The sequence below is a fragment of the Tasmannia lanceolata genome, unplaced genomic scaffold, assembly GCF_043159265.1.
Source record: "Tasmannia lanceolata isolate RefF3 unplaced genomic scaffold, GAP_Taslan_0.1 ptg000018l, whole genome shotgun sequence".
Classification (NCBI taxonomy): Eukaryota; Viridiplantae; Streptophyta; class Magnoliopsida; order Canellales; family Winteraceae; genus Tasmannia; species Tasmannia lanceolata.
In genome coordinates, this window is record NW_027518695.1 from 14,000,337 (window position 1) to 14,028,166 (window position 27,830).

The 27,830-nt window shown below is 37.2% G+C and overlaps 2 protein-coding genes across 3 annotated transcripts; both read right to left on the reverse strand.

The window, feature by feature from the left end:
• Positions 1-213: 213 nt before the first annotated feature.
• MTP11 (Cation efflux family protein) lies at positions 214-12,584 on the reverse strand. Of its 2 annotated transcripts, XM_077358378.1 has the most exons (6): positions 12,118-12,572; positions 10,659-10,768; positions 10,286-10,531; positions 7,058-7,138; positions 1,740-1,973; positions 214-732 (listed from the first exon to the last, which is right to left on the reverse strand). In XM_077358378.1, the coding sequence occupies exons 1-6, from the start codon at positions 12,275-12,277 to the stop codon at positions 385-387; spliced, it is 1,179 nt and encodes a 392-aa protein (XP_077214493.1). In that variant the 5' UTR covers positions 12,278-12,572; the 3' UTR covers positions 214-384. The 2 variants fall into 2 exon arrangements, with proteins under 2 accessions (XP_077214493.1, XP_077214494.1); XM_077358379.1 differs by lacking the exon at positions 1,740-1,973 and having other exon boundaries at positions 12,118-12,584.
• Positions 12,585-19,752: 7,168 nt separating this feature from the next.
• On the reverse strand, positions 19,753-26,268 carry RPL23AA (ribosomal protein L23AA). Its single transcript, XM_077359344.1, has 4 exons — positions 26,168-26,268; positions 21,991-22,048; positions 20,659-21,025; positions 19,753-20,035 (listed from the first exon to the last, which is right to left on the reverse strand). Exons 2-4 carry the CDS (start codon positions 22,007-22,009, stop codon positions 19,951-19,953), a joined length of 471 nt encoding a protein of 156 aa, XP_077215459.1. The 5' UTR covers positions 22,010-22,048; positions 26,168-26,268; the 3' UTR covers positions 19,753-19,950.
• Positions 26,269-27,830: the final 1,562 nt, after the last annotated feature.

Here is a 27,830-nt window from a genome sequence, read left to right on the forward strand (position 1 = left end):
ATGTCATGGTTATAGCTTATTTTGAAGGATATCAGTTCTCTCTCTAGATAAAACTTGAAATGTGGAGGTTCAAGTTATTTTTTTCCCTTGTGTGATCATACAATGAGGCCTGTAGCATCATAATAAATAGGATTCCAGAGTCTGCAAAATCTATAAGAATCCTCTTCTATCATGTCACGGTTAGAATGCAGGGCTTTCCAAGAAGACTTAACATTTCATCAACAACCTGACATTTCATTACAGAGGGTTTTGCCTCAATTGATGTTAAGCCAACAACTAACTAATATTTCATCATATACAACATAAATTTGAGTTGAAATATTTTTCCATACAACTGAAACAAACTGTTGGTTTGTGGACAGATTAAAGGCAAACCTGGAGCTTCTATGAATGAGCCTGTGCGTGCTCGGGTCTATGAGTGAACTCATAATCAAGGTGAACAAAGGCACGTTCGATCTCGGGCAGTTGTTCTAGCTTCTCTTGTAAGGACTCCCCTATGTCGTGGGCTTCTCGCAAGGGCATGTCAGATGGCAAGACAATGTCAACCTCAACAAAGTAGTGGGATCCAAATGTGTAGGCCCGCACAGTGTCAATGTGCCTTATGGCCTTGTGGTGGTTCCAACAGAGGTAAGTTAACTTCTGTAGATACTCTGGTGCTGCCGTGCGACCTACAAGGGAGTTCACATTCTCCAACACCGTCGCAGACCATGTACGGATTGTGTACAATGCCAGCTGTGGTAGATGGAAGGTCAGATGACTACCAACATAATAAACATATGGAAATGTTATCAGCACAACCATATTTTGATATTTGCACAAACCAAGCTGTCTTTTCTTATTTAATTGGCTCGTGAGAGCTTTTTGGAAAATGTAATAACCTTTTGACAACTCTTTAAACACTAAAAGACAAGATGGGTTTGTGAAAATATCAGAATATGGTTGTGCTGGTATCATTTCCATAAACTTGTATAGACAGATTTTTTTGAAAGATAAAACAAGTAACAACAAAGATTTTTTGAAAGATAAAACAAGTAACGACAGATTAAAGTACTGATTATTAATCATAATTTGTAACAAAATAAATATGATATTTTCATTTAACAAACTAATAAATGATAGGATTAAGCAATTAAAGTCTTAAATAAACATGAGATAATCAAATAACAGTACATTCATCAATCTAAACAGGTATAACTTATAATGATAACTCCAACAGGATATGTATATAATCAAATAATCAAATAACCTTATACATGTATATAATCAAACATTGTTTCAGACTAATAATTGTAAAGATCATAATTAAGCATGAACTAAACCTTATACAAATCAATCAAAGCAATAAAGATTTGTAAGATGAATTTATTAGTCTGAAACAATGCCTATGCATGCATCCAATTAAAAGAATTAAAAGATAATGTAAGACCTATCAATTAGATGTAGCAAAAGAATGAGAAATTAATAATAATCAACGAAGAAAAAAAAATGTATTGGCCGATTTTGCCCGATATGGTCTGAAACCGGGGTGGGAACTAACCAGAATACACAGAGTAGCTTAAAAGGACGAAAATTAGTGAAAATCGGGGCATCCTTCGATTGTTTTGGGAGGGGATGCAAAATTGCAGGGTCTCCCCAAAATAGCAGGAGGGGGGAGGATACACATACCCACCATTTAAAAAAAATAAACAGTACAAACCCACGCAAAAAAAAAAGTACACATAAAGATTAATATTACTTACAACGATGGCTCCAACAGGGTCAATCCAGCCCTTTGTATAGTTGGCAAGAAGGGCAGCAACAAGACCAATCATGTTGGTTACAACATCGAAGAAGTGATCCAGAGCGTAAGCTTTGACGATTTCATTAGTGAAAGAGCGACAGTAAAGAACCAGAAGGAGCTTCACCAGCGTGACTGTCAGCATTATGCCGATTACCCATTGCTCTTGCTCCTTTGTCAATCGAAACTCAATCTCCTACATTGAATGAGTGGCCATGATTCAGGATATTGCAAGTTAACAAAGGTAGTAGTGATTGCTGCCCAACAACAGGGAGGTCTCTTGTCAACCATGCCACTAAGGAATGGTTTGGCAGCACCACTGTTCATCTTTAATTGGGAAATGAAAACAAAATTAGGAACATGTCAATATATGTTAAAAAAAAAAAAAGAGTATTTTTTAGGGTGCAACTTGGGTCGGGTCGGGTTGGGTCAGGTTGAGCTTTTGCTAAAAACTGAATAGGAATCAACCCAAACCCGACCCAATTTTAAAGTAAAAGCTAAACCCGAATTCCCAAAAATTGACCCGTGTTGCACCCCTGGTATTTTTTATCAATTGAATGCTTAGTTATTAATACCATTTTGTTTCGTCCGCAACATTTTGTTCCTTTTCAAAAAAATGTAACAAACATTAAACATGAGACGTCATTCAGGAATCCAGTCGAGCCTTCTCCAAAGGCGATTCGAGCTAGAATGCAAAGAATTGAGATTGTATATGCTCCTGTGACCAAAGAGGACCAAGCTTCATCACTTGAGCCACATGTCAAAATTCCAAGGGAAGTCATTCCACTTCTTGAGGAATTCAAAGAACTCATTATAGGATGAACCCTGCTGAACGCGCCGAGATAAAGTGGCAGGTAGATGAATTCTTGAGAAAGGGTTTTATCCAAAAATCCTTAGTCCATTTGTTGTACCTGCATTGCTCATGCCAAAGAAGGATGGAAGCTGAAGAAAGTGCGTGGATAGTCGAGCAATCAATAAAATTACCGTTAAGTATAGGTTTTCCATACCTAGACTCAATGATATGCTTGACATGATGGCAATCATGGCAGGCTAGAATTTCTTTCAAAGATTGATTTAAAGAGCGCGTACCATCAAATCCGCATTCGACCTGGGGATGAGTGGAAAATCACCTTTAAGACAAAGGATGGTTTGTATGAATGGTTGGCCATGCCTTTTGGTTTGACCAATGCACCAAGCACTTTCATGGGAATTATGACCCAGGTGCTCAGACCATTTATTTTGGAAAGTTCTTGGTCGTGTACTCTAACGATATCTTAATTTTTAGGTGCACCAACAGAGCTCACCTGACACAACTTCGACAAGTCTTTGAGGTCCTTAAAGAGGAAAAATTATATTCAAATTTAAAGAAATGTGCCTTTTTAAGTAACCAGGTGATATTCCTAGGATTTGTCGTCGCATCTGCATGTGTTTCCACTGACCACGAGAAGTTTCATGCAATTGTCGAGTGGCCTGAGCCAACTAACATTTACGAAGTGCTCAGTTTTCGCAGTCTAGTCCCTTTTTATTGGTAATTTGTACAGGGATTCAGTTCCATTATGGCTCCAGTTACTAACTGCATCCGAAAGGGAGAGTTCAAATGGACTAAGGCCGCAACCAAAGCCTTTCACAAGATATAGATGAGAATGACTGAGGCCCCGTTCTCCATCTCCCATATTTCGCAAAGGTTCCAAAGTGGCTTGTGACGCTTCAGGGGTTGGGAAAAGCTTAATGAAGCCAAGCAACGGACTTATGACAAGGAGTTCTATGTGGTAGTTCAAGCTTTCGAGTACTGGAGACATTACTTATTGTCGCAAGAATTTGTATTATACTATGACCACCAGGCCTTAAAATATATTAACTCTCAGAAGAAATTGAGCCCAAGCCATCTGAAATGGGTAGAGCATCTTCACAAGTACATTTTTGTTCTTAAACATCAAGTCGGTGTATCATGATTACCTGATTCGGGATGTATTTCTCTTCAAAGGCAGTTAACTCTCTCCTGCGATCTTCTCTTAGAGACTTCATTGTGTGGAAACTTGATGCTGGTGGCACTACTGGCCATTTTGGTGGAGACAAGACATTGCTTTAGTCGAAGATCGATTCTATTGGCTTAGTCTTAAACGAGATGCTGCAAGAATAATTGACCAATGCTGAACTTGTCACTCGACTAAGCAGAGTAAGCAGAACACAGGATTGTATACCCCACTTCCTGTTCCTTATACCCCGTGGGAAGACGTAAGCATGGATTTCATTTTAGGCCTTCCTAAAACATCAAGATGTCACGGTTCTATTTTCGTAGTTGTGGACCACTTTTCAAAAATAGCCCATTTCATTCCTTATACTAAGACCTCTGATGCTTCAAATATCGCAAAGCTTTTCTTTCGAGAGCCTGTCAGGCTTCATGGCCTTCATAAAACTAGTGTCTGAGAGAGACATCAAATTCAGTAGTAAATCTTGGGAACTAAATTGCAATTTTCTTTGGCGTTCCACACACAAACCAACGATCAAACCAAGGTCATGAACCGAAGCCTTGAAAACCTATTAAGATGTCTCGCCAACGATCATCTTTCTAGTTGGGATAGGATTCTCCCTCAAGCTGCATGCGTACAATAGCTCAGTGAATTATAGTACTAGTTTGTCCCCTTTTCAAGTAGTCACAGGATATTAGCCCAGGAAACTAGGAGACCTTGCCCAACAGTTGATCATGAATCATGATGCACCAAACAACATCTCCATGTCTCCTTTGCCTCCACTTCCTACATTTCCAAAAAAGAGAGAGAAGAGGTAGAACCGTAGAAGATATTCTTGATGAGCAGTTCATCTCCACCTGCAATGGAGGTTATATAAAGTTTCTAGTTACCCTACATTTCCAAAAAAGGGAGAGAAGAGGTAGAACCATAGAAGATATTCTTGATGAGCAGTTCGTCTCCACCTGCAGTGGAGGCTATATAAAGTTCCTAGTTACGTGGCGAAGACGACCAGAGACAAATTGTACATGGATTCATATAGAAGAGCTTCAACGACTCAATCCTGACCTATACGAGCAGTACCGGAGTTTTACTTCACCAAGAGCGAATCTCTCCGAGACAGGGAGAATTGAGGGGACATCGACCCCAGATTCCAGGTATACCGGCGCACACGACATTGTCACCACCCACCTAGCATGTTGATTTGGCTAGGTGATGAGGTACAGAGTTACAGACCAACGTTTATTTATTATGACAGCCTGATGCAGAGATCTACGAGGACGATACATATATCAAGCATGGAGCACCAGTTATAGGCTTACAGCTTGTGGCTATAGGAGCACTAGAGTGAATTAGACTTATTTTGCATGTTTAGTGGTAGAATAATGCACCATGGGGTGTAACATTTTTAAGGGTAGTCTTAAACTCTTATACGGCATTTTTTTTTAATTTTAGTACTTGGTCATTAGTTATAATTTTAGACCTTTTTAGTAAACTCTTTAATTGTAATTTTCTTTTCTTTATGTGAGAAAATGGAAAGATAAAGAGATAAGAGAGAAAACACATATTTTTAGGGATTTTGAGGGTTTTGCAAAGTTTCATATGTTTTCTCTATATAAAGGAGAAAAGATCCCTTCTTCTAATCAATGAAAATTGAAAATTGAATGAAATGGTCCATTTCTCAATTGGAAACTTTCCCTCTTCTTCTACTATAGGTGTAGATTTCACTTCTCTTTTAAGGTATTTCCTATCCCTTTTATCTCATTTTTTCTTCCATAATTTCTTCCCTAATCTCTCATTTGATTTCTTCTATCATCTTTTTTTCCCTTTTCTCCTATCCCTATTTTCGCATAGATCATGTAAATGCTTTCATATTTTTATGTTTCCTTTTTTTATCCCTATTTTCTCAAAGATCTTCTAAATCCTTATATACCTTTATTTGAGAACTTATATGATGAAGGGCCGTATGAACATGTACTCATCATCCTATCCTTGATATTTGATCCAACAACAGCTCACTTTTTGAGGAGCTGCTGTTGGATCAACTATCAAGGGTGGTACCCTTATCGTACCCCCTTTATGTGTTTATACGGCCCTTCGTCATATAATTTCTCTCTTTATTTTCCCTTTATTTGAATTAACTGATAACTTTTTTTATCTTGAACTTTCACAGTAGGGCATGATTTGGTGATTGATTGACTTGATCAATGCCCGTTGATTAACTTGGCCAAATTAACAAAATATTCCTTTTTTGTCAAATTTGAAAATTAAAGCCTTCTTACAACAAGATCTGAATTTCAATCTTTAATTCCCTTGGAATGTTTTCGGAACAATGATTTACCAGTTTTTAATTCCTTTTGCCCGTTTTGAAAGCCTTTATCTATTATCTAGTCGTCATACTTCGAATATTTTGTTGAAACCCATGAAATGAAGCAATAGGACTTGGTCAGCAGAAATTTATTTTTTTTAAATGGATTTGCATATTAGAACAGCAAAGGCTTCTTTTCCATGTATTTGTGGGGCCTTACTTGGTGCTCATAAATGCCGAAAACATGCAACATTTACGATTATTTTGTCGTGATTCAATAGCTATAATAGGTCTACTTTCGTATGCTTGTTTTGCATATTTTGCATCATGTTTATATTGCTGCCGACAAAATTGCCCTCGTTAGTTTCCTTCATTAGATTAAACCTGAATTTATCTATTGACCTATGAGTTCCTAGATAACGTCTTGTTGCACGACCTTGTAGGATTCTCTAGATTAGGTCCATCCTGCGTCAATTTGGTATGATGAATGGTGAGTTTTATTGCTGTTTTGCTACTAAATTTGATATTAATTAGGCCTATCAATAGCAAATTTCATGGCTATGGAGGTTTAAAGTAGTAAGATGTGTATTTTTGTTCAATTTTGTTGATACTTTCTTATATTTTTCCAAATATTCCTATCTTTTTATTTTTTTTAAGTTTTATAACTACTACAGAATTGTTACCTGTCATAGCGTCTTTTGTGAAACAAATGAAACACTGATACATTCCATTCCAGTGAGAAAAACAAAAAACACATCAAAAAGGTATTCATAACTAAGATTGAATGTGAATTTAAATATATAAATAAAATCCTTAAATTTCTTCACTTTCTCATTTCCTTGTTAGTAAATATGAGATGTTTGGTCCCCACAGTATGGTACAAAAAGGAAAAAAAGGAATAGCATTTCAAGAATCAATCTCCACCTTTTGAGGAAAAAAGGGAACTCATTTACTAGAGAAATGAAATCTCGGTACACTAGGAATTCAGAGAAAATGTTCACTTACATCGGATAACAGCGTACGCACAGACTCTAAAATTATCTGCAAACCCAATGTCGCCATAACAGAGGCAAACACAAGGATTCCCTGCACAGCATTCTATTTGTAAGATGAGTATAAATGAGTACTATAACCACTAGCTCATGGATGTACATGTGCAGTTTCAGCATCATTAGTATTGCAAAAAGACATTGCTAAAAGAGAGCAAACATTCCATTTTAAGCACAAAATCAGCCACACTAAGTACCAAATAGAAAATATGTATGAGTTGTGAGATTCCATCATTTCATTGAAATCTATATGATACTGAAATACTTGAAATGGGCGATACATCTGTGCTGCAGCTGTGCTTGATAATTAAGACCTGGTCATGTCTTGTCCACTTTAAGCCTTTTTAGATTCGCATTGTACCTTCTACTTGGGACTGTACAGACTTCTTCCCAACTAACCAAGCAAATGAAAAATCATCCTCCAGTGGACAAACAAGCTCTTAACGTCCATTTTTTAATCCTTCGAAATAAAGATTTTTTTCCTAAAATATGAAATGGCAAGGGTGGAGGTGGTGTTGGAAGCTGAATCAAAGAATCGGCCACACTGTTGTGACTTCTATGTCCATATGACTAAGAGCCTAGGAGTCTAGGAAATGAGGACCGACATCAATGTATAGTTAAAATTGAAATAAGTAATTTTAATCCCATTAAGCACTTGCCATTACCACTTCACCAAAAAACAGCAGAGATTCATTACTCATGGTTGAAATTATGTTCACTCAAATTGCTCCTCATCAAAAGAAAGCACGAGTTCTGGAATGGGAAGGATTCATTTATAACGACAAGTCAGCCACATTGATGCATGTGATGTTCAGTATTTTATTTTTTTTTGGTGGGGGGGGGATGAAAGGAGAAATTTATTAATAAAAGGAGAACGAGATGGTCAAATACAAAGCAAGAGAGAACATGAAAACGAGAGAGATACCCCTTCTAACATCAAATAGGGAGGTAAAACCCCATAAAAAGCATAAAAGCAAAAATCACATGGAAACTCAAGCAGGAAGGAAATCATATATTTCTAACCCCTCCTTAAGCACTCCGTCCTTGGCCAACCAGTCAGCGACACCATTGGCAACCCCCTCCTGACGTGCTGAAAATTTAAGGAAGCACCCCGGCTAAGGTCCTGGATCTCATCAAAGAGCTGGGCGAAATTCCAAGGAAAGGATGCAATCTTTTGAGCCATCGAATTACATTCAAAGCATCCCCTAATGTGATGTTCAGTGTTAATCGCACAATAGAACCTTTTGTTGAGTTAGTACATTGCCAGTGACCTGATCGGCCTGAACAATTAAGAGTCTTAAATCCTAGAGCACGCAAGATAGAGGCAAAGAATGGCGAACTTAACCATGGCCCCATTGCTTCATGCCCTGAAACACCCTCAAATCCCTGAAACATGGATGTAACTACAAATAAAATTCCAACCTCGTTGGCTACAAAAGATTGACAATGATTCTTCCCAAGCTTACAAACCTCAAGCACCGAAAAGGCCAGGAGGAAAGCCCACTTATTGGAGAAGAACTTGTAGTGCCACCAACAAGCAAATATGACCAGCAAAATACTAGCTCTTACGCCGAGTCCCATTCTCTATGTTTTGATTTGACAAGAGATAGTCACCTCAAATCTTTAGCTATCTAAACAAGGGTCGCAAGTGGTGCAGATCACCATGACAAATTATCATTTTACCAGCTTGATATATGAGTTCATTCTCATGTTCTCTATTAAGCCCTAAGTAATCACATTCACGTTGAAAATTCCTGCCACATAATGCTTGCCCGATAACCAACGCCAGCCCGATAACCAACGCCAGCCTTGAAATATAAATCAATGCAAAATGTGCATTTTGCATGCTTGTGATGTTAATGAGTCAATGTTCCTAAATGCTGTATGGTGCTTTCACACTGCTAGAGTGCAAAATATGTAAAAAAGGCAAATAGATTGTTGGTGGGGTTCAGATGGGATGGGATGTATTTTTCGTGGGTTGCCGGGACTTAGAATGCTCCAACTCCTTTTTATTAAGATGAGGGGAAAATATTCCCCTCAACTTGTGGGCATTAGAGTGGAAAACATTCGCCGCTCCTTGAATCAAAAGCAGGTGTTATGGCCTTAAACAACTAAGCATGAGCCTAGGATGAATCCCAAAGGCTGCCCATGCAATGGATTGAACCACCAGCTCTGCCTTGTAGTGGCAGACTAGGTGGTGTCTTCGAAAAATTAACCCCTGCGGAAATGCATCTAAGGATATAAAATAATAGCTTTTTTTCTATTTTTCTTGGCTATGCATGTCACATTGGTCATCCACAAACAATCAAAGCAGTCTTGGTGCGAATGTTTTATGAAAATGAACCGCATTGCGTCTCCCCCCCCCCAAACACACACACACACAACCTAAAAAAAAAAACCCATCTCATTCCAGAAATAAATATTCATTACAACAAGACATAAGGAAATCAAACCAATGTGGCTCTACAGTGTACTTGTTTTGTCAATGGCGGCGATGTATCTAAGAGAGACCTCAAATAAGCTATCTGAGCTAGCCACTACAAATACCACATCAAGCCATGATGTTTGAGTCATCCAACCCATTCATTCCATAAAACCTAACATAGATAGGGTGTTCCGAAGGAATAATGTCCATAGGACAATCCTAACCATTCAATCTATGCAGGCACACAATGGACCCATTTTATAGCCTTCCATTTTAAACCTCCACAAATCAAGGGTTAGTATGATCCTATGGAGATGATTTCTTAGGAACACCCTATCTATGTTAGGTCCTATAAACCCAATATCTAACATAACCCAAACAACATAGGCACCTACCCTATTTATACTCGCTAGCTCAGATAAGCTATCTGAGGTCTCCCTCAGATACATATATCAATTTGTCAATTTATCTTTACAATTAAGAACATGAATCAAGAGAGTATGATATCATACCAAACGACAACCATGAAGATCACCAGAGCATAAAATACCTATGCTAATGAAAATAGATGTCAAAAAGGAATACAGAGGATAAATAAATTGTAATAAAATTTTTTTTTCATGCACATAGAAAGTCTAGATAGCAATGCCAATGTGTATGCATGTAAGTGGACACATGGATATATGCATATAAATCCATGTCACAAAGTGTGTGTACATGTTTGTGCAATTGACGAACACGGTACGAGAAGGAACTGACCAATGGCTGCATCCGTTTCTTCCCAATAGGGTATTGATAGGGATTTGGTGTCTGCATAGAGAACGCAGTAAACCATAGAATAAAACCAGATAAAAGATCTAGAAGTGAATCCAATGTGGACGCTAATATTGCCAATGAACCACTCCTAACTGAAGCATAAACTTTTGCAGCAAAAAGAGCCATGTTTGCAAAATTTGATATTCTGATGGCCAGTGTCTCACTTCTAGCAGTTTTTTCACGCTCTTCCTGAAAAAATAATGCCAAGGTAAAGTCAATTTGAAACCTTCAATAACAGATAAACTAGGAGAATTTTCCAGCTCTTCTTCCAGAACACCATTCTAGAGAATAGGAAAAGAGTAGACTGCATACAAACCTTTGACATCCCAGGAAGAAAACCACGCTCAGCCAAAGCATCCATTTCAGTGAATCCCTCCAACATCTCTACCTGCTGCTGATAATACTCAGCCACACAATCTTCTGTACCTAGAGACAATAAGCAAAGAAATTACAATAGGAATAATGGAATCTTTTCAGGCACCATCCATATTTCACTTATCAGTTTGACAGGCTCAGATAGAACATCACGACTAGACACAGTGAGTACAAAACGAGCATAAGTTGAATTAAGTAAAGGGGGAAAGAATTCGGGGATATTATCTAAAGCATTGCAGAATTTGAAGATAACGTACTCCATCAACTTGCAGATTTCAAACTTTACAATCAGTTAGGAGAACCCAGTAAAAATCACAAAAATTGAACATCAATTGCAATCGATATAATTGACGATCTGCTCTAAGCATCATTTTGAACGTGTACAATCTTGCCATTCCAAGAGAACCAGCACGCATAAGAAGGAATCTACATCCAACTCTCCCAGAGCTAAAGATATTGACATCAAGAAATTTGCATACTCATTCATTTAAATGAGCTCAAATTTCTCAACACCTCTTGTGGGTTTTATCATCACGGTAAGAATTGAATTATTTACCTCCCTGCTGGTTGAAATTGCAATCTAAAATATACTAAACCTGCAGAAATTTCATCCCAATAATTTAAAATTAGGGCCAAAAGACCCACATATAAACTATAACAGGGAAAGTGTAGATTATGATTTCAAGCCTCATGTCTGGTTCTGATTGCAGGAGACCTTAGATTATAAGTTTAACACTGTTCTTGCAACTTTCTTGAATTCTATAATTGCCCTTCATGTCCTTTTTCCATTGTGTATCTTACAAAACCAAATATAAACCATTTTTTCTCCCAGGGAGGTGAAAATCTTAATTACATGTTAGAATCATCTCTGATAAATTCACCAAAAAAACAGAGACCTTTATTACTCATAATTCATGGGCCTGCTATAGAGATATCAAATCAACAAGCTCAGCAAATGAAAAATCACCAACTCAAGCCAAAACAAGCAGAAACTAAATATTATATAATAGTAAATTAAATGCAACAAAGTAAAAAGAATAAAAAAATAAAATCGAAAAAAGAAAAGGCCAAAAGGATCAGACAAATTTAATTTTGAGATTACAACAACGAAAAAAAACGAACAGGGTAAATGATTAGAACTAGGGAAAAAGAAAGAAAGAAAGGGTGATGATAAATTCGCAGTCGCTGTAGGATGATTCGCTCCCCTGTTACATATCAACAAGTGTTAAACCCAGCCAGAATTCACGTTAAAAAGAGAGCTGAATCATCCTACAGGAGGTGCGAATTTATCACTGCCCAAAAACATATCTGAAGCAAGAAAAACCCCATTAAAAAAAAAAAAAAAGGTTATGAAAACTAGAAATCCAAATTAAAAGAAAAAAAAACAAAGAAACTTATACCTAAAACTCCAAGACAATCATGTAACCCTCGAGGAGGTTTTTCTTTAGGTTCCGACCGTCGAAACCCGTCAAAATTCAACCGCCATGATCGTTCCGATTCACCGGGTCCCATCAATAGAAGCTCCGTGTCTTCTCCGTTAGGGTTCATCAGATCCACCATTTTCCGGTCGCCGGAAAATAGGCAGGGGTAAAAGAGGAAAAAGAAAATTTTGTACAAGAAACTTAGAGTGGATAATGAGAGATTTTGATTCTAGCTCTTTAATAGTAAAGGAATCAAAGATACTGTATGTTTTTTTTTTTTTCCTTATTGATTTTGAATCTGATTTTGTTCTGTTGTGGTGATCGATGAAGGATTTTTTTTGAACCAGAGAGAGATAATGAGGTAAAGACGGGTTTTGAGTAGGTTTGGGGTGTGACCGTGTGAGAGATTGGATTTTGTACGGTTGACACGTGTACTGTCAGATTGAGAATAGGTGGAAATAATTCACGGGGGGGAGAAAGAGGCGGCTCGACCGAATTCTACGATAGAAGTTGTCGTTCTCGTTTCCCACGTTTGCTTTTTTTTTTTTTTTTTTTTTTTTTTTAGGGTTTGGTCTTGGATTATTTTGTTGGGCCCAATGGGCTTATTCAAGACCCGTCCCTTGTAACTTTACTAAAGAATCTTGCTAGAATTGGGCCCGTGGTTGGTATGATTTGGAAGGTCAATCGGATGATCTATTTTCTACGAAGAGAATATCTTTTTTTTTGGAGTGTCTCTATCCTATCAAATTAAAAAAAGGGTTGTGCCTAATGTTAGAAATAAATTTTCTTATTTATATGCTTTCCTTATTTATGTTATTGCTATCTTATATTAGGTTTCTTTATTTTATTTTTTTCCTTTTCTGCTGATTTTCTGTTTCCTTATTTTTGTTTTCTTAATTTCTATATAATCTAGATACCATATGGATATTCAGCAAGGAATAATCAAATTTAGTGCAGTTTGCATATTGGAGGCCTGAGTTTTCTCTACTGACAATTGACAGGCCTCTATTTAGCTTTTTTTTCGCATAAGGTGTTCTCAATGTGGTTTGACCGGTTGATGTCTGAATCAATGAATTTGGTCACGTAAATGAGGCAAAGCAGCCCATTAAGTGTTTTCTAAGAAGGAGTGTTAGTGTGTTTTTTCCCTAGATATATATTAATGATTAAAAATTAGCTGGTACCGTAGTTAGCACATTTTACAATGGTGTTATTTCTTTTTCTTTTCTTTTTCTTGTAAAAAACACATTTTATATTTTTATTGGTTTGCGTTTAATAATCCGTTTAAAATTGTTTAAAACTTCTACAGTAAACATGTAAACATTTTTTTTGGCTAACTTTCCAACTTTACCCATAATATATTTTGTAAATGACAAGATTTTAAATGCATTTTTTTGTGTCTACATTTTTTTTGAACCAATATTGTATTAAACACGAATTTTTCATGTCATGTTCTTTTGCCGAATCACGTTTTACTAACTATGGTTCGTCCATAAATTTAATGATCACTAGGCCCAAAATAGTTATGGTTCGTACATCTAGCCCTCTTTTAGGCCCATAATAGTTAGACCAGCCCTCTTAGGGTGTGTTTGGCGTTCCGTTTGAAATAACGTTTAAAACGTCGTTTTGCAAAAGGTGTTTTGGTTCAAAACGGTGTTTTGCCAAACGGCGTTTTCATGTTTGGTTGGCCAGATCAAAACGGCATATTAAACGGCAAACCGAGGTATTGTGTGTTTGGTTGCAAATGCCCCAAAACAGAGTTTTAGTGGTAAAATGACCAAAAAGGGCATTGTTTGGTTGGCCTCAATGTAACTCAACTACTCTCTCATTAGGCCCAATATTAAAAGGTCATTAGGATCTCATTCAAACACTACTAAAATTAAACATCATTGCCAAAAAATAAATGGCTATACTTTTGGAGTTCTTCTCCTTCTTCTTCTTAACGACCAGATTTGCCGGATTTGACAGACGAGTGGAGGCGCTGAGGTAGTGAGGTGTGAGAGGGTTTGCAACTTTGCAAAGTAGATGAAGAAAGTAAGAAACTAGGGTTTCTTTTAATTCTTTTGTCTTTAAAAAATCAAAATTAAGTGATCATATAATGATATCAGCAGCCCCTTGTTTTGAATTAAATATTAACAATTTAACAAATTTGTGTCATCAAGAATGATATTAACACCCCCACTTTTTGGTATTTGACGTAACGCATAAAATCTCAAGCATATACGTAAAAATGGGTTTTGGTGAGGGCAAACACGTAAAAACCCACATCCCAAAAACTCCGTTCAAAACGGCGTTTTGCAAACGGACCTCCCCCCTCTGTTTGCAAAACGCCGTTTTGAGGGTTCAAAACGGTGTTTCAAACGGCGTTTCAAACAGTGTCTGCGCACCCAAACACTCCCAAACGGCCATTTGGCCCCAAAACGGTGTTTCAAATGCCAAACGGTGTTTTAAACGGTACGCCAAACACGCACTTATTTGTGTAAACTTTTATGTTGATTGGGTGACATTTTATTATTTTCTAATTGCCATTTTAGGGAGCACAGCTTAAAAGGGCTAGGGACGATTTGATTGGTCCAAATTTTGGGTCACTCCCTACTCATAGCGAAGAGTCGAAGAGAGTGTGTCTCCCAATCATACATTTTGGCCACTAATTTAGTTATTTATAAACAAAATTGGTGGTGATGAGGAATGCCTCTATAGGACACGAGTTCATTGTAATACAATATGTTCACTTCACTAGAGCATAGCGACTCCCATCTTTAATTAATCTGAGTCATCCACCTGAATCATAATGTTCAATAGTGTGTATTTTTGGTCAATGACCGTAAGAGATCTAATATGCCTTAAGAGATGTATCACATTGTATTTGTTTTTATGGTTTAAAAAGTGAAGGGGTGCGATACGAGGAATCCAGTGCATTTGTGCTGATATGATCGCACCCTATGTCACATTGTATTACAATACAATAAAGAGTTCTCATTTTCCACGTACACCAACTTTAATTGATTTTCAACATGCTTTGAGTAGTTTTATGAATGGGCAGCAAACCATTTTTTTATGAATACTCTTTTAAGATAGAGTGAACTATCCAAATTTTTTTTTTAAAAGGGCGCGAATATATCATTTCTCATTATTTATTGCCATGACATCCCAAAAGTATGGATAACCGCTTCGTTGACTTAATTTAAATCCGGAAACTCACCAAAAAGATGGTCATTGGCTTAATTTAAATCCCGACACTAACTAGAAAGATGATTTTTTTTGTACAGGTGACATACATTACATACTCTATATGGTGACATTAATTTTATTTTAACTACAATAGTTTCTTATAACTAAGGAGTCGTCCTCATGAACCTTTTCATATTGTAATAACACTCTCTTTGGCTTAAAGGATTTGCTAGGGACCGTCGCAGAAAATAATTTCTACGGCCGTCTGTTGCATGTGAGAGCAGCCACACATGCGGAATTAAATGCATAGGCGGTGTGGGTTCTCTCACATGCAACAGACGGTCGCGAAACACCTTTATGAGATGGTCCCTAGAAAATCCCTTTCAAAAATATCATTACTTGAGAAAGATATGAGATTCTATTTATACTAAAATAAAAGGTTTATGCTTTGTATACCAACTTTTTCTTTGACAAGTGCTAATCTCATTCTTTGTATACCAACTTTTTCTTTGACCAGTGCTAATCTCTCTCTCTCTCTCACACACACACACAAATGCAGTAAAATATGTCTCACACCCCCTATATTTTAAAGGATTCGAAAGGGGGCCATGCAACTTTTTTTAGGATTTTTTAAAATACTATTTTCTACTTTGATAATTTTTTACTCTCTCTCTCTCAAAATATAAGCTTATAATAGGTTTTTTAATTGTATGATGGCATTCATACTGTTTGAAAATTACTTTGCAAATATTTTTAATGCCATGCATTCGACAGGCAAGACACTAGTCTTTAATCTATAATAAAAATGTCTAACTTTAGAAGGCAAAGGCACTATATATGAAGGGTATTTTGGTCATCAAGCAAATGAGTTATGCATGTTATTCACAACATTAGCACATTCATTTTTCAAGTGCAAAAATAATGATGATTAGTAAGTAGTCATTTTCATGAATATATAAAACTTAGGCTCTTGGATATGATTTCTAAGTTTAGGAAGATTTTCTTGCAATAGTTTTTATATGATGTGTGGCTGTATAGCCCATTTGAAAGAGGATTGTGCAGCAAACTCCACAGGATGAGTGGGCCCAGGGGATAGTAGATGTCCACCCCTCGTAAGACCCAACTCAGTAGATGAAGAATGGAGAAAGGACTTGCACATATTAGATGTGATTATGGGTGCGATGATTTTTTACGGTCATTTTCAGGGTCACGTCTCGATCGAGGCTACTGATCCAATGCGATTGTAGTTATTGACTGTTGAACAAAATCGTAGTGGGGCCCATTATTAAGTTCTGTAGGATCGACCGTCAGATCCTTCCAACGATCCCACTCACAAATCGAATGAACCATTTATATCCTTTGGATAAGGGTCCCGCATTTATTAGATTGCACGGACAGACTAAATTCGTTAAATTTGATGCAAGGGAAAAGATTTACGTAGTTCCTTTGTTGTGTACACACCGTAAGACACATTTGGAATACCCAAAGAGTTAATTGTTAACTTAGGAGTATTTTGAAAATTATAAAAAAATATGGATGGACCTTGTATCCCATTGGATGAAAAGAAATAAGTTTATTTAATTAGAAAAATTAAATAGCAAGTGTGTCTTTAGATTATATACTCATTTTACTAAAACAGTCATAACTTTGTGACCTTCAAGGCAAAATGAGTGTATAAGGACTTGTTTCGAAGAACTTTTAATGGCTACAACTTTGTAGTTTATAACTTTTTCAAATTCGTCCACCTACTAGTACAAAAGTTAAGTCAAAATTTGGCCAGCAGATTTGTAGAGGGAATGCACCTGCATAAGGGTGGCCCCACATGCAAAAAATCACAGCCCAAGCAAACTACGTTTTTTCCAATATTCAAAGTCTACTTAACTAGTTTTCCCAATTTGAGTCAAATTGTGGGAGAAACTTTATGAATTTTTTAAAGTAGGAAACCAACTTTATATAAACCATCATAGTTAGTTTTTGGAAGCTAAAAAATGATGGAAAATTCGTGCTCCCTCCTTGGAGAAACATCCAAGACTATCTCTCTCTTCTCCTCTCAAGTTTTTCCTCTTTATCTCCTAGTTTTTCAATTCTAGTTCAAGCTGTCATGAGAAATCCATTAAGAAAGTTCAAATTCCCATCCAAAGGTACCGTTATATATTAGTACATATGTTTGAATAAAAGTTCTTCAACTTTCCTTCTCGTAATTTGAAGAAATCCATCGGGTTTAACTTGCGGGTCTGCGACGATCGGATCGTTTGCAGCCGTTCGAGGAGTAAATCAAGCAGAAGCTAATATTATGATCAGTCACAAAGGTATTTTCATGTCTTATATTTTTAATTTAAATCCCCATCAGATCATCTAAACCCTAGGTTCCTGAGTTGACTGTGAAATCAGAGATAAAATTATTTGTTCTACGCGATTTCTAGTTCCATTGCGCGTAGCGATTTCGCCTGGGGGTGAAAACCCTTGCAACAAGAAAGCCATGGAAGAGGTGATGAAAGAGGTTAGTAAAGACGATGAAAATTACATTTTGCAGGGAATGACAACTGATGAACTATCTCCAAAAGAGGAGAGCCTAAAGGGGCAAAAGATAAGTGGGAGGAAAGTAATTAGCATAGTAAAAACGTGCACACGCAGAGCATCAAGTTATGTTACTCTATGAACAAGATCCTGATATGGAATATCATGGTGCTAAAAACAATCATGGAATGTCTAAGACATTTGATAAAGATTCAAAACATTTCCCTTGTGGCAATCTCTAAGCCTATGACTAACTATTCATATATAAAAGAGATCTCTAGGAAAATAGGAATGGATCACTCCATGGTGAATTAGGAAAGCCCTCGGATTTGGTTGATGTAGAAACACAATATAGTTCTTGATTGTTTTAGATCCATGATCAAGCTATATCTTTGAAAGCTTGTTACCGGGAAGGTCAACTGCAATCTCAACAAGCTATTCTTAGACATTGGTGTGATCTTTCAGTTATTTTAAGCATGCTAATAATTATGATTGTGTTTGCTTAATCTGTAGAGCTTATTATTGCATATTGTTGAATATTTGTGGAGATGCATGTCAATGAATTAGGAAAATTGGTTAATTTGTTGTGTAATTAATTGATGATCATCTACACGTGGGCATGCTGCTCGCACAATGAGACCAACCTCATTGAGCTGGATGAGGCAGATCACGTATAAGTGATAAGCCACCGTGATTCCTCAGGAGATCAAGTCTCTCTATCTACTAACTCACTGCTGGGCCCACAATTTTTTTTTCTTGATGGCCAAACATTACCTAAGCATTCCACCATATGATGGATAATGACGAGGATGGATCTTGAATTTTAGATGAGTCGAAGTCTCATGGAAACTGACGAGGACTGGTCTTTGATGTAAGATAATAACATTAAAGAAGAAGAAGATTATTAAAAAAGCTTGAGCTTCGAGTGCTCTGACCATCCAAAGGAAAAATATTATTAAGAAAATATTATTCACCTAATGATGGATATTGTTCACGATATTATAAAGGAAAACGGTGAAAAAGCTCGAGCACTTTGACTCTTCTCTAACACGATTATTGGGCCTGCCAGGTAGATGACTTATAAATTTCAAATTCCTGGGTCTAAGGTATACTACTACCAACTAGTGGCTACTAGGTGGGCCCCATTGGGCCAAAAAAGTAGAGCGGGGTCCTGGGTCATAAAACACTTGGGGCAGTGATAAATCGACCACCAAATATCTTAAATCGACCCCCTATGTGTCTTTCTCTCTCCCCATATGGGGGCCGAGCATCGGTCCACGCCAAACTGTGGGTCATTTGATGATGGGATTGAGCCTCTAGCTCAATTGGTCGAGATTTTGTTCTTCAACCTGGAGGTCGGAGGTTCAATCCCAGCTTACCTACCAAAAGAAGTGGGGTGGGTCATTTGATGATGGGATTGAGCCTCTAGCTCAATTGGTCGAGATTTTGTTCTTCAACTCGGAGGTTGGAGGTTCAATCCCAGCTTACCTACCAAAAGAAGTGGGTCATAGGAGGATGATCCTAACTCGTCGATTGGTGGACCTATTTCGGGATGAGCGACAATAAAAACTCCACAAATAGAAAGAGATAGGATCCTATCCTACGGCCCTCATTTCTGGGCCGCAACCTAACTACGGCGCGGAATGAATGGCTCAGATCATTCATTGTTTCTCTAGGCCATGTGGCGAGCAAAGTTTTTTTTTTATATATTGATTTATCTTTTTGAGAACCCGGAATTGTCCAATGAGGCCTCAGGGTGGACCCAAAAAATTTATTAATCTACACAGATTTGGTGGCTCCCCCACTTGGGCAAAACTGTGGTTCGGTGGTTTCATCATATCAATTTAGGGGGAAGTAATATATTCACCCACTTTTCTTCCCCCGGCCACCCCATGTAGTGTTATCACAAATTCATATAGAAGAGCATAATTCTCAAACCAGATTTCCTTTTTGACATCCGAGTCACAATGCTAGTTAAGAAAAATAACTAGAACAATCAACCTCAGACAAAAAACAAATTCTAAGTCATAAAACAGAAATCCAGCTTCTATTCAAAGCTCTAAACAAAACTGAATGAATAGTCTCTGCTAAGATATCAAGGAAAACGAGTAACAACCCATCTTGAATTTAGATGATACCGATCTTGTTTGCTACATCCAAGGCATCATAGTCCGGTGTCAACCTCACATACGCCTTTTTGGTCCCATCAGGCCTGAAAATTATAAAAAATGCAACCACTCAGGTATAGACAAAACTATTCACAACTATAAAAAATATGACTCAACTGTTAATGATAAATAAGCTGTCTCAAGTGGAAATAATAACTCCTGCCCACACTAAATTAAAACAATCACAACAGGCTTAGCAGAATGAACTACAAGCTTACCAGCAGAAAAACTACAGATCCCTTTAGATACATGAATTTTATAATGAAGGATTGTAAAATCCTGGATTTTATAAGCTAAAACCTGGATTTTGGAGGCCTTTTCAATACATGAATTTTATAAAACCTGGATTTCACAATACAGGAATAGTGATTTTTGTTTTGCGAATGGTTTTATTTATTTATTTTTAATTTTTTTTTTTGTGAATGGTTTTATAATTGTGAATTATAAAATTTCTATATCCAAACAGCTCCTATGGGTGCAATTCAAGTTGATTTTTGGGAATTCAGGTTGAGCTTTTGTCATAAAATTGGGTCCGGCTCACGTTGATTCCAATTCATTTTTTAGTAAAAGATAAAACCGACCCAACCCAAGTTGCATCCCTAGGAAAAACCTAAAGTGAAAGCAAGGGGAAACAAAATCATACTTGAAAGCAAGGGGGAGACTTTACCTGATCAAGGTATTCACTTTCTTGGTTTGAATGTCATACATCTTCTTAACTGCAGCCTTGATCTTCTTCTTGTCTGCACGAATGTCAACAATGAAAACCAGAGTGTTGTTGTCTTCGATTTTCTTCATTGCAGACTCAGTTGTGAGGGGATATTTGAGTATTTGATAGTGGTCAAGCTTATTCCTCGGGGGTGCACTAATACGAGGGTATTTGGGGTTCCTTTCTTTCTTAAATGTCTTGGGCCTATGAAATGTGACCGAGGTTCTAATCTTCTTGGCCTTTTTCTTTAAGCTTGAGGCACCCGATTTCACAGCCTTGGCGGCCTTCAAGGCCTGTGCCTTTGGATCAGCTTTCTTTGAGGCAGCAGCTGCAGAGTAATGCACAAAATTACTTCTCTCAAAATGTTGATAGTACAAGGCAAACTCAAACATGGAATAGCATTCTCGAACTGAAGTAAAATAGACGATACAAAGCATTTTAAGGAAGGAAGGAAAGCAAAGACAAACGAAACCAGTAGTACAAGGTTTGGTAATCCTTGCTTACATGCCTCTATGTCCCTTAATGAAGTGTGGTATCAAAAAATTTGACTAGACAGTGTCACGGCGGGGAATCAGAGAGAATGAGTACGAGCAGATAATACAGTAATCAAACGGAGAGTCGGAAACGCAAAGTAGCAAGTTCGGACTTCGGAGATGATCGAGCAAAGAATATCCAAAAGTAACAAAAAAAAATTTAAATCTCTATATATTTGTAAACTCCTTACTAGATTTTACTTCAGAGCTATTAAATTGGCTGCTATGAAAACCCCCCATGTATAGAAATGGTCACCAAAGCCATTCAAAAAAAAGAAAAGAAATGATCACCAAAACCAGTGTTTAACCCCTCAGATTTGGACACTACGCTAAGATAAAAGCAAGTCGATTAGAACATGTCAATGACTGAAGCGATTAATTTCAAAATTGGGCAAGTCAAGGAGTTTCAGTTTTTTCACCAACTTGGTAGGGCAAAAACTTTTGACTCGGACGAGTGAACAACTGATTTGGGGAGTCTTTAAAAAGTGGGCAATGCATACAAGTTCAAACACCTAGAATTATCCCTTCCCACATTAGATAGTCTTCCTTACACAAGAATTATAATAAAACTAATTTTGGTAAACCATGACTTAAAAGAATGCAATACAAAACTGACTCAGAAAATGACTTGGCAAAGTGAAGAGAATGTGATCGGAGAAAGTAGGAAAATTGGTGCATCCTAAAATGTAATGGTCTTCTGCTAGAATTACAAAAAGCAAATTAAAAAAGTTCATAATAAAAGTGCTAGACATAGTAATACCTTTGGCAGGGGGAGCCATTGGTTGCTGAAGAAACTGTAACCCTTAAAACAATTAAACCTGGAGAAACACAAGAATATAACCACTGATTGAAGGCGTTAAAAATATTCAAAGCTCTGCAAATATTTAGCAATGATTCACGAACCATATTAAAAATATACATTTTTTTAATGGTAGCAAATTTCATTAATAAACGGATGACTGAGAGAGTCAATCCAAAAGAAACACAGAGAGCATAATCGAAAAAAGGAAAATAATTCAACAAAAAGCCAACATCATGGGGTCAGGAAGTCATACAACTCCAGACCTAGCTTCTCTACTCCTTCCTAGCCAATCGGTCTGCTACACTATTGGCTGACCTCTCGTCTCCTGACATGCATGAAAATGACTGACTATCCTGCAATTCTATCACTGATTTCGTCAAAGAAAGAAGCAAATCTCCTAGGAGAAACCGTAGATCCCCAAGGCAACGAATGGTATTGAGGGAGTCACCTTCCACTATCACCCTATTCAGGTCATCCCTTTCCAAACAGTGGCTGAAATCCAGCCATGAAGTTTAAGATCTTCGAGTATGTAGTGGTAAAATGACACATTTTTACACTACACATAGTTATGAATATCGTTTTGTTCCGTGGTTCGTTTTTGTCAGTGGAATGGGGGACATCGGTATTTCATCCACTTTGGTTTTCCATTTTGAAAAAATATGATAGGAAGAGGATTTTTGTTAATAGTTATAGTTAAAAATTAAAAAATTAAAATCTGTTTGCCATTCAAAACAAATGAAAATTTGTTAGAAAAATATATATTTAGAGTGTATTGTTGAGATCTCAGACCGGATGGAGGAACACCGGGTGTGCTTCCTCCATGTTAGGAGGTTGGCTAATGGAGATGCAGATTGTCTAGCCGGTGATGGAGTATTCAAAGCATGCCTTGAGGTTTTCGAATCCCTTGACAAGGACTTATGTACCTCTATCCCCCACATCCTCTGTATTTTTCCTATGTTCCCATGACTGTCTCGGTCTTAGTTTTGCTTCAATAAAAGTTGAATAATTTCAAATATATATAAGAAAACAAACTATCAAGCAAATTTAACAAAAAAGACATTCCAAGCCTCCCGTACATGTAGAATTAGAATTATTTGGAAGAAGAAAAACACCCTTGAAAGTAGAAGAAATGACATTTGGAAGTAGAAGAAACGCAAAAACGAATGCAAATAAACCCAATGTGATGACAATAGATGAATAGAGAAGGATTTGAGAAAGATAGAAGTGTTGAAGTGAAGAAAATAGGGGACTTGATAAGAGTCTTTAGCCCTCATCTGTTGGGGGGGGGGGGGGGGGGGGGGGGGATAAAAAGAGACAGCATACCCTTCGAATGGCTACAAAATAGTCAAAACAATACAAAAATAAGTTCAAAAAAGGTAAAAACACAAAAGGAACCAATGAAGAGCATTATTATAATTTCCAAAAAAAAAAAAAAAGATTCTAGGCAAAATAGGATGTTTCACTTTTTTTCTGTCCAATACAGTTGAATTGGAATGAAACGGACCAGTATGGAACGGATTTTTGACTGAAATGCTTTGTTCCTAGTTTTTGTGATGATTTTGCAACCCGTACGAAAAAATTCATTTGTTTCAGGGAAAATGGAATGGGCTTAATAAATATGCACTACACCAGTCTTCTGGTGTACAAGGGACTATTGAACCTTGTAACAATCAAGGTTTCAAATTTCGGTTTCGGATCCCGTTTCGGTCCTACGTGAAAACGAAATTTTGACCGAAATCCTAAAATTTCGGTCGAAATCAAATACTCGAACCGAAAAATCAGGACTTTGAATTGAAATTTTTAAAAAATTGGTACGAAATTTCATCTGAAGTTGGTGAAATTTTGGGTGTACGATATTTTAATAACAAATTTCGATAATTTCGCTGAAATTTCGGGAAATCCCCGAAATTTCGGTAATTTCGCCTGAAATTTCTGTAATTTCGACTGCAATTTCAGCGAAATATATTACTGTTTCGGATTTTGTGCATTTAGGTTTCGGTGTCGACCGAAATACATGTAAATTTTGGATTTCGGTCGAAATATAAAACCTTGGTAACAATGATGTTAAGAACTAACCAACAACTTTTCAGATGCAGGGAGCTACATGCTACTATGGTAGCACTGGTCATGTTCTCTTCATCAGTAGTAAATATAGCATTGAAGTACTACACAACTACACAGGTCCCAACTCATCAACACTTTTAGCACACCTGCAAGATTTGAAATTCAGCACCTCATGCAAAGATCATATAAAGGTTCCTGGCATAAGACACTTTACATCATCTTCCAGGAGTGTAAAGTTTTACTTCAACATGTGTGAGAACTCATAATTGTCGATATTTACTTCAGTTAACCAGTGTTTCAAAAAACGAATGCAGGTCAAAATGCGGCCAAGGCAAATCCTAGTCGACCCGGCGCAACGCGATTGAGTAATAGATTGATGAGATCATAATTCTAGAGAATCAAAAGGAGTTTTGATCGACTTTGTAGGGCAAATTGTGGACTTCGACAAGAACCCAGCCAAGGTAAAAGGGAGTCAACTCGGGGGAGTCCGTGAAAATGCAGGGAAGTTTTGAAACTATGCATTAAACAATTAGTAGTTTGTCAACAATTTTTAGGAACAACATTCAATTGTAGATCCAGTATGACCAATTGATTACTCTATAGCCATTGATTTGCTTGTTTCTCCAACTAAGTTATTAAATTGTGAATTTGAACAGCAATGCCGCTGAGACATTAGATTCAAGAGAAGAGAACATTCCTTCTTTGAACCGGTCTCTGACACACTACCTATCAAGATTGACCAAATTACAGGTGTTCTTGACAGAGACACTAGACGGTAACAGAGGTGCAGGGACAAGAGCATCCTATGTGTGAAACCCATATGACAATGTATGTTTGTATATTGCAAATGAAAAGGAAAATGTTTAATTTACTTCACATGCCATTGGTTTCTCTGACTGTGTGCAAGAGGTGAACTTACACAATCGTGTCACTTCATGCATGATATCACTAACATACATGGTATTAAATTTTGGCCGAAGCATTTTGTTTGGGCCTAAACATTTCGATTTCAGCTGCTACTGAAACGAAATCCACTTGGTTTCGAAAAAATACAAGATTGCTCACGAAATTTCGGAATTCCGTCCCAAAACATGTAACTTTTCAGAACAGAAAAGCAAAGTTTCTATCAAAAATGTCAACAGTTCAACAGAAACCGTGACAAAAATCAACTCCAGCAGCAGAAAAGAGATGAACAACGAATTTCTTTACATTATTTCTAAAAAGGACAAAAAATTGAAAGAAAAACTAGTGGTGAAGAATCTTAGCTGGATTACGGCCATAATTTTGTGCCGAAATGTTTCCGTGATTTTACAAGATTTCATACCGAGATGTTTCCGTGATTTTATAAGATTTCAGCCTAAATTTTTGCTGACGAACGGAACCAAAAATTTAAAACCTTGTTAACACATGGCACCAAATAAATCCACACTGCCAGCTCAAGTATTGTTGAACGAAATTTATATTGCTAGAAAGGCAAAGAAGGCAAAAGCATCCAGTAAAAAACATGCTTAAGTTTATGGAAAGATAAATTAATATTCAGCAGAGTCCAAAACTTACAAATCATCCTTACATATCCCAAAGCTTATATTTTACCAGGAAATAAATTTTATCTAGATAACCAAGAAAGAAAGAAAGAAAAATTCTTAAGTTTCTGGAAAGATAAATTAATAGTCAGCAAAGTCCAAAACTTACCAATCATTCTTACATATCCCAAATCTTATATTTTTACCAGGAAACAAATTTTATCTAGATTACTAAGAAATAAAAGTAGATTTAGCAAGGTGGAAAGCATCCTAAAAACACAAAAAATGCACAATATAATAAAATTTTCACATGATCATTAAGTACGTATTTGGGAAACACCCAAATGCTCAGACAGCCCAGGTGAGTAGCACCCAAATCAGAACCTTTTCCCCCCATATAAAATAATTGAGAAAAATCAATCAGCAATAGCAGATAAAGAAATGCTTCTAAAAGCCCTAAATTAACAATACTGTGTAAAACCCACTTAGCCTAAGAGACCAAATAAACATTCACAGACAGAGAGAGAGAGAGAGAGAGAGAGGCAGACCTAGAAAAGGGGTTGCTGCGTTTGTTTCTAGGGTTTGGGAAGGAGGAAGAACGTTGAGTATATATAGAACTTGCTTTAAGTTACCAAAAACTCCCTGCTCTAGTACTCTTATGATACCCACACCATCTTGATCATTTTATAGTGAATGGGAATTGATATCGGCACACCCTTTTCTTCATTCGATTCTGAAGTCCCCCTATTACTATACGTTCTCCACTTACCAAAATAGGTGGTGTAGAACTCATAATCGATTCTGGAAATCCAAAACATAACGGCCCTTACTGTTCGTTTTAGACTGTGACAACCGATTTGTGGGTCCAAAACGATTGCTGGACTCAAAATTAAACAATCGGTTTGGTGCCCACAAATTCTAAGAATCGGCTTGGCCCTGTTTTGTTTAGGATTATATCAACCAATTGTGATTCCAAAACATAAATTTGAGTCCAATAATTGGTTTTGGACCACAATTCATAATCTTAGACGTATGTGGCCTTAGAAATGGCCATCATTACTCCTAATCTTGTATCCACTACCCAATGATTTGTCTCAACAAGACTCGGCTCATGTAACGATCAAAGCACAATAAGGCCCATTCATTTTAGATTGTGACAACCGATTGTGAGCTCTTTACCGATTATTGGAGTCAAATTTACATTTGATTTTGAGTCCACTAATCACTTAGGGGCTCACAATCGGTTATCACAATATGAAACATACAGGGCCTTGGCTAGCCACAGCTAAAAATATAGGGTCGACCTCATCGCAAGTTCACTTCACTAGTTGTGACACTGTTGCCTTGTTTGGCAAACATGAATATTTTTCCATGGAATATCAGTTTTTTATCAAGTGGTGAGAGGGCTAGGGAGCGTGGTAGATGAAGACTCGATATCTTGTGATTAAGGAGATGGTAAGTGGTGGCTAAAAAGCAAGGAAAAAATAAATTGCATTTTAACTGGTGTTTCTAGTTTTCCTTGTTTTCAGCCTTTTCTCGCCCTCCTCACTCGTGCCTTGCATAGCTCATTCTCCCACCCTCCCTAGCCCTAACTTACCATTTGATAAACTAAAATTCCATGGAAAATTTTTTCATGGCAGCCAAACATGGTCTACCTGTTTGTCAACCATGATATTTTTTCCATGGAATAATGGTTTAATAAATTGGTGAGAGAGGATTGTGGTGGGTTGGAGAAAGAGAGAGTCGAGAGGGCGCAAGTGAGGAGTAGCTCAGAAACAGAGAAAAAATAAATCATATTTTGAGCAGTATTTTTTCCCCTTGTTTTTCAACCATTTCGCGGATGTTCTCTACTGCAAAAGTGAGCCGCTGGCTTTTCCGCGAAATTGCCTAGCAAATCCCTTTTTTTTAATATCAATAAAAGAAAATGTACTTTAAATCAATGTTTCAAAACACGGCCGAAGAAAATCCTAATCGAGTCGGCACAACACGGCCGAGTACTCAGTTGGCACACTTAAGTACTCGGTTGACGCGGTCATAACTCAGGAGAGTCAAATGAATCTTATTGAGTCTGTAGGCATAACACGGAAAACGGATATGGTAAAAGGGAGTTGGCTCGGGAGAGTCTATGATGACGGGGAAGGTTTGAAACCACGCTTTAAACATACAGGGAGATTAGTGATTAATTAGCATATGTACGGTACCTCCTGGACA

Excerpts from the sequence above, each read along its gene's own strand:
- RPL23AA (XM_077359344.1), bottom strand. Across the intron at positions 20,036-20,658 it reads AAAGTGAATACCTTGATCAG|GCCTGATGGGACCAAAAAGG; the intron begins GTAAAGTCTCCC and ends TATAATTTTCAG.
- MTP11 (XM_077358378.1), bottom strand. The coding sequence starts at position 12,277 with ATGGTGGATCTGATGAACCCTAACGGAGAAGACACGGAGCTTCTATTG. Across the intron at positions 7,139-10,285 it reads AGAAACGGATGCAGCCATTG|GGAATCCTTGTGTTTGCCTC; the intron begins GTCAGTTCCTTC and ends AATGCTGTGCAG. Across the intron at positions 1,974-7,057 it reads TGCGTACGCTGTTATCCGAT|GAGATTGAGTTTCGATTGAC; the intron begins GTAAGTGAACAT and ends CATTCAATGTAG.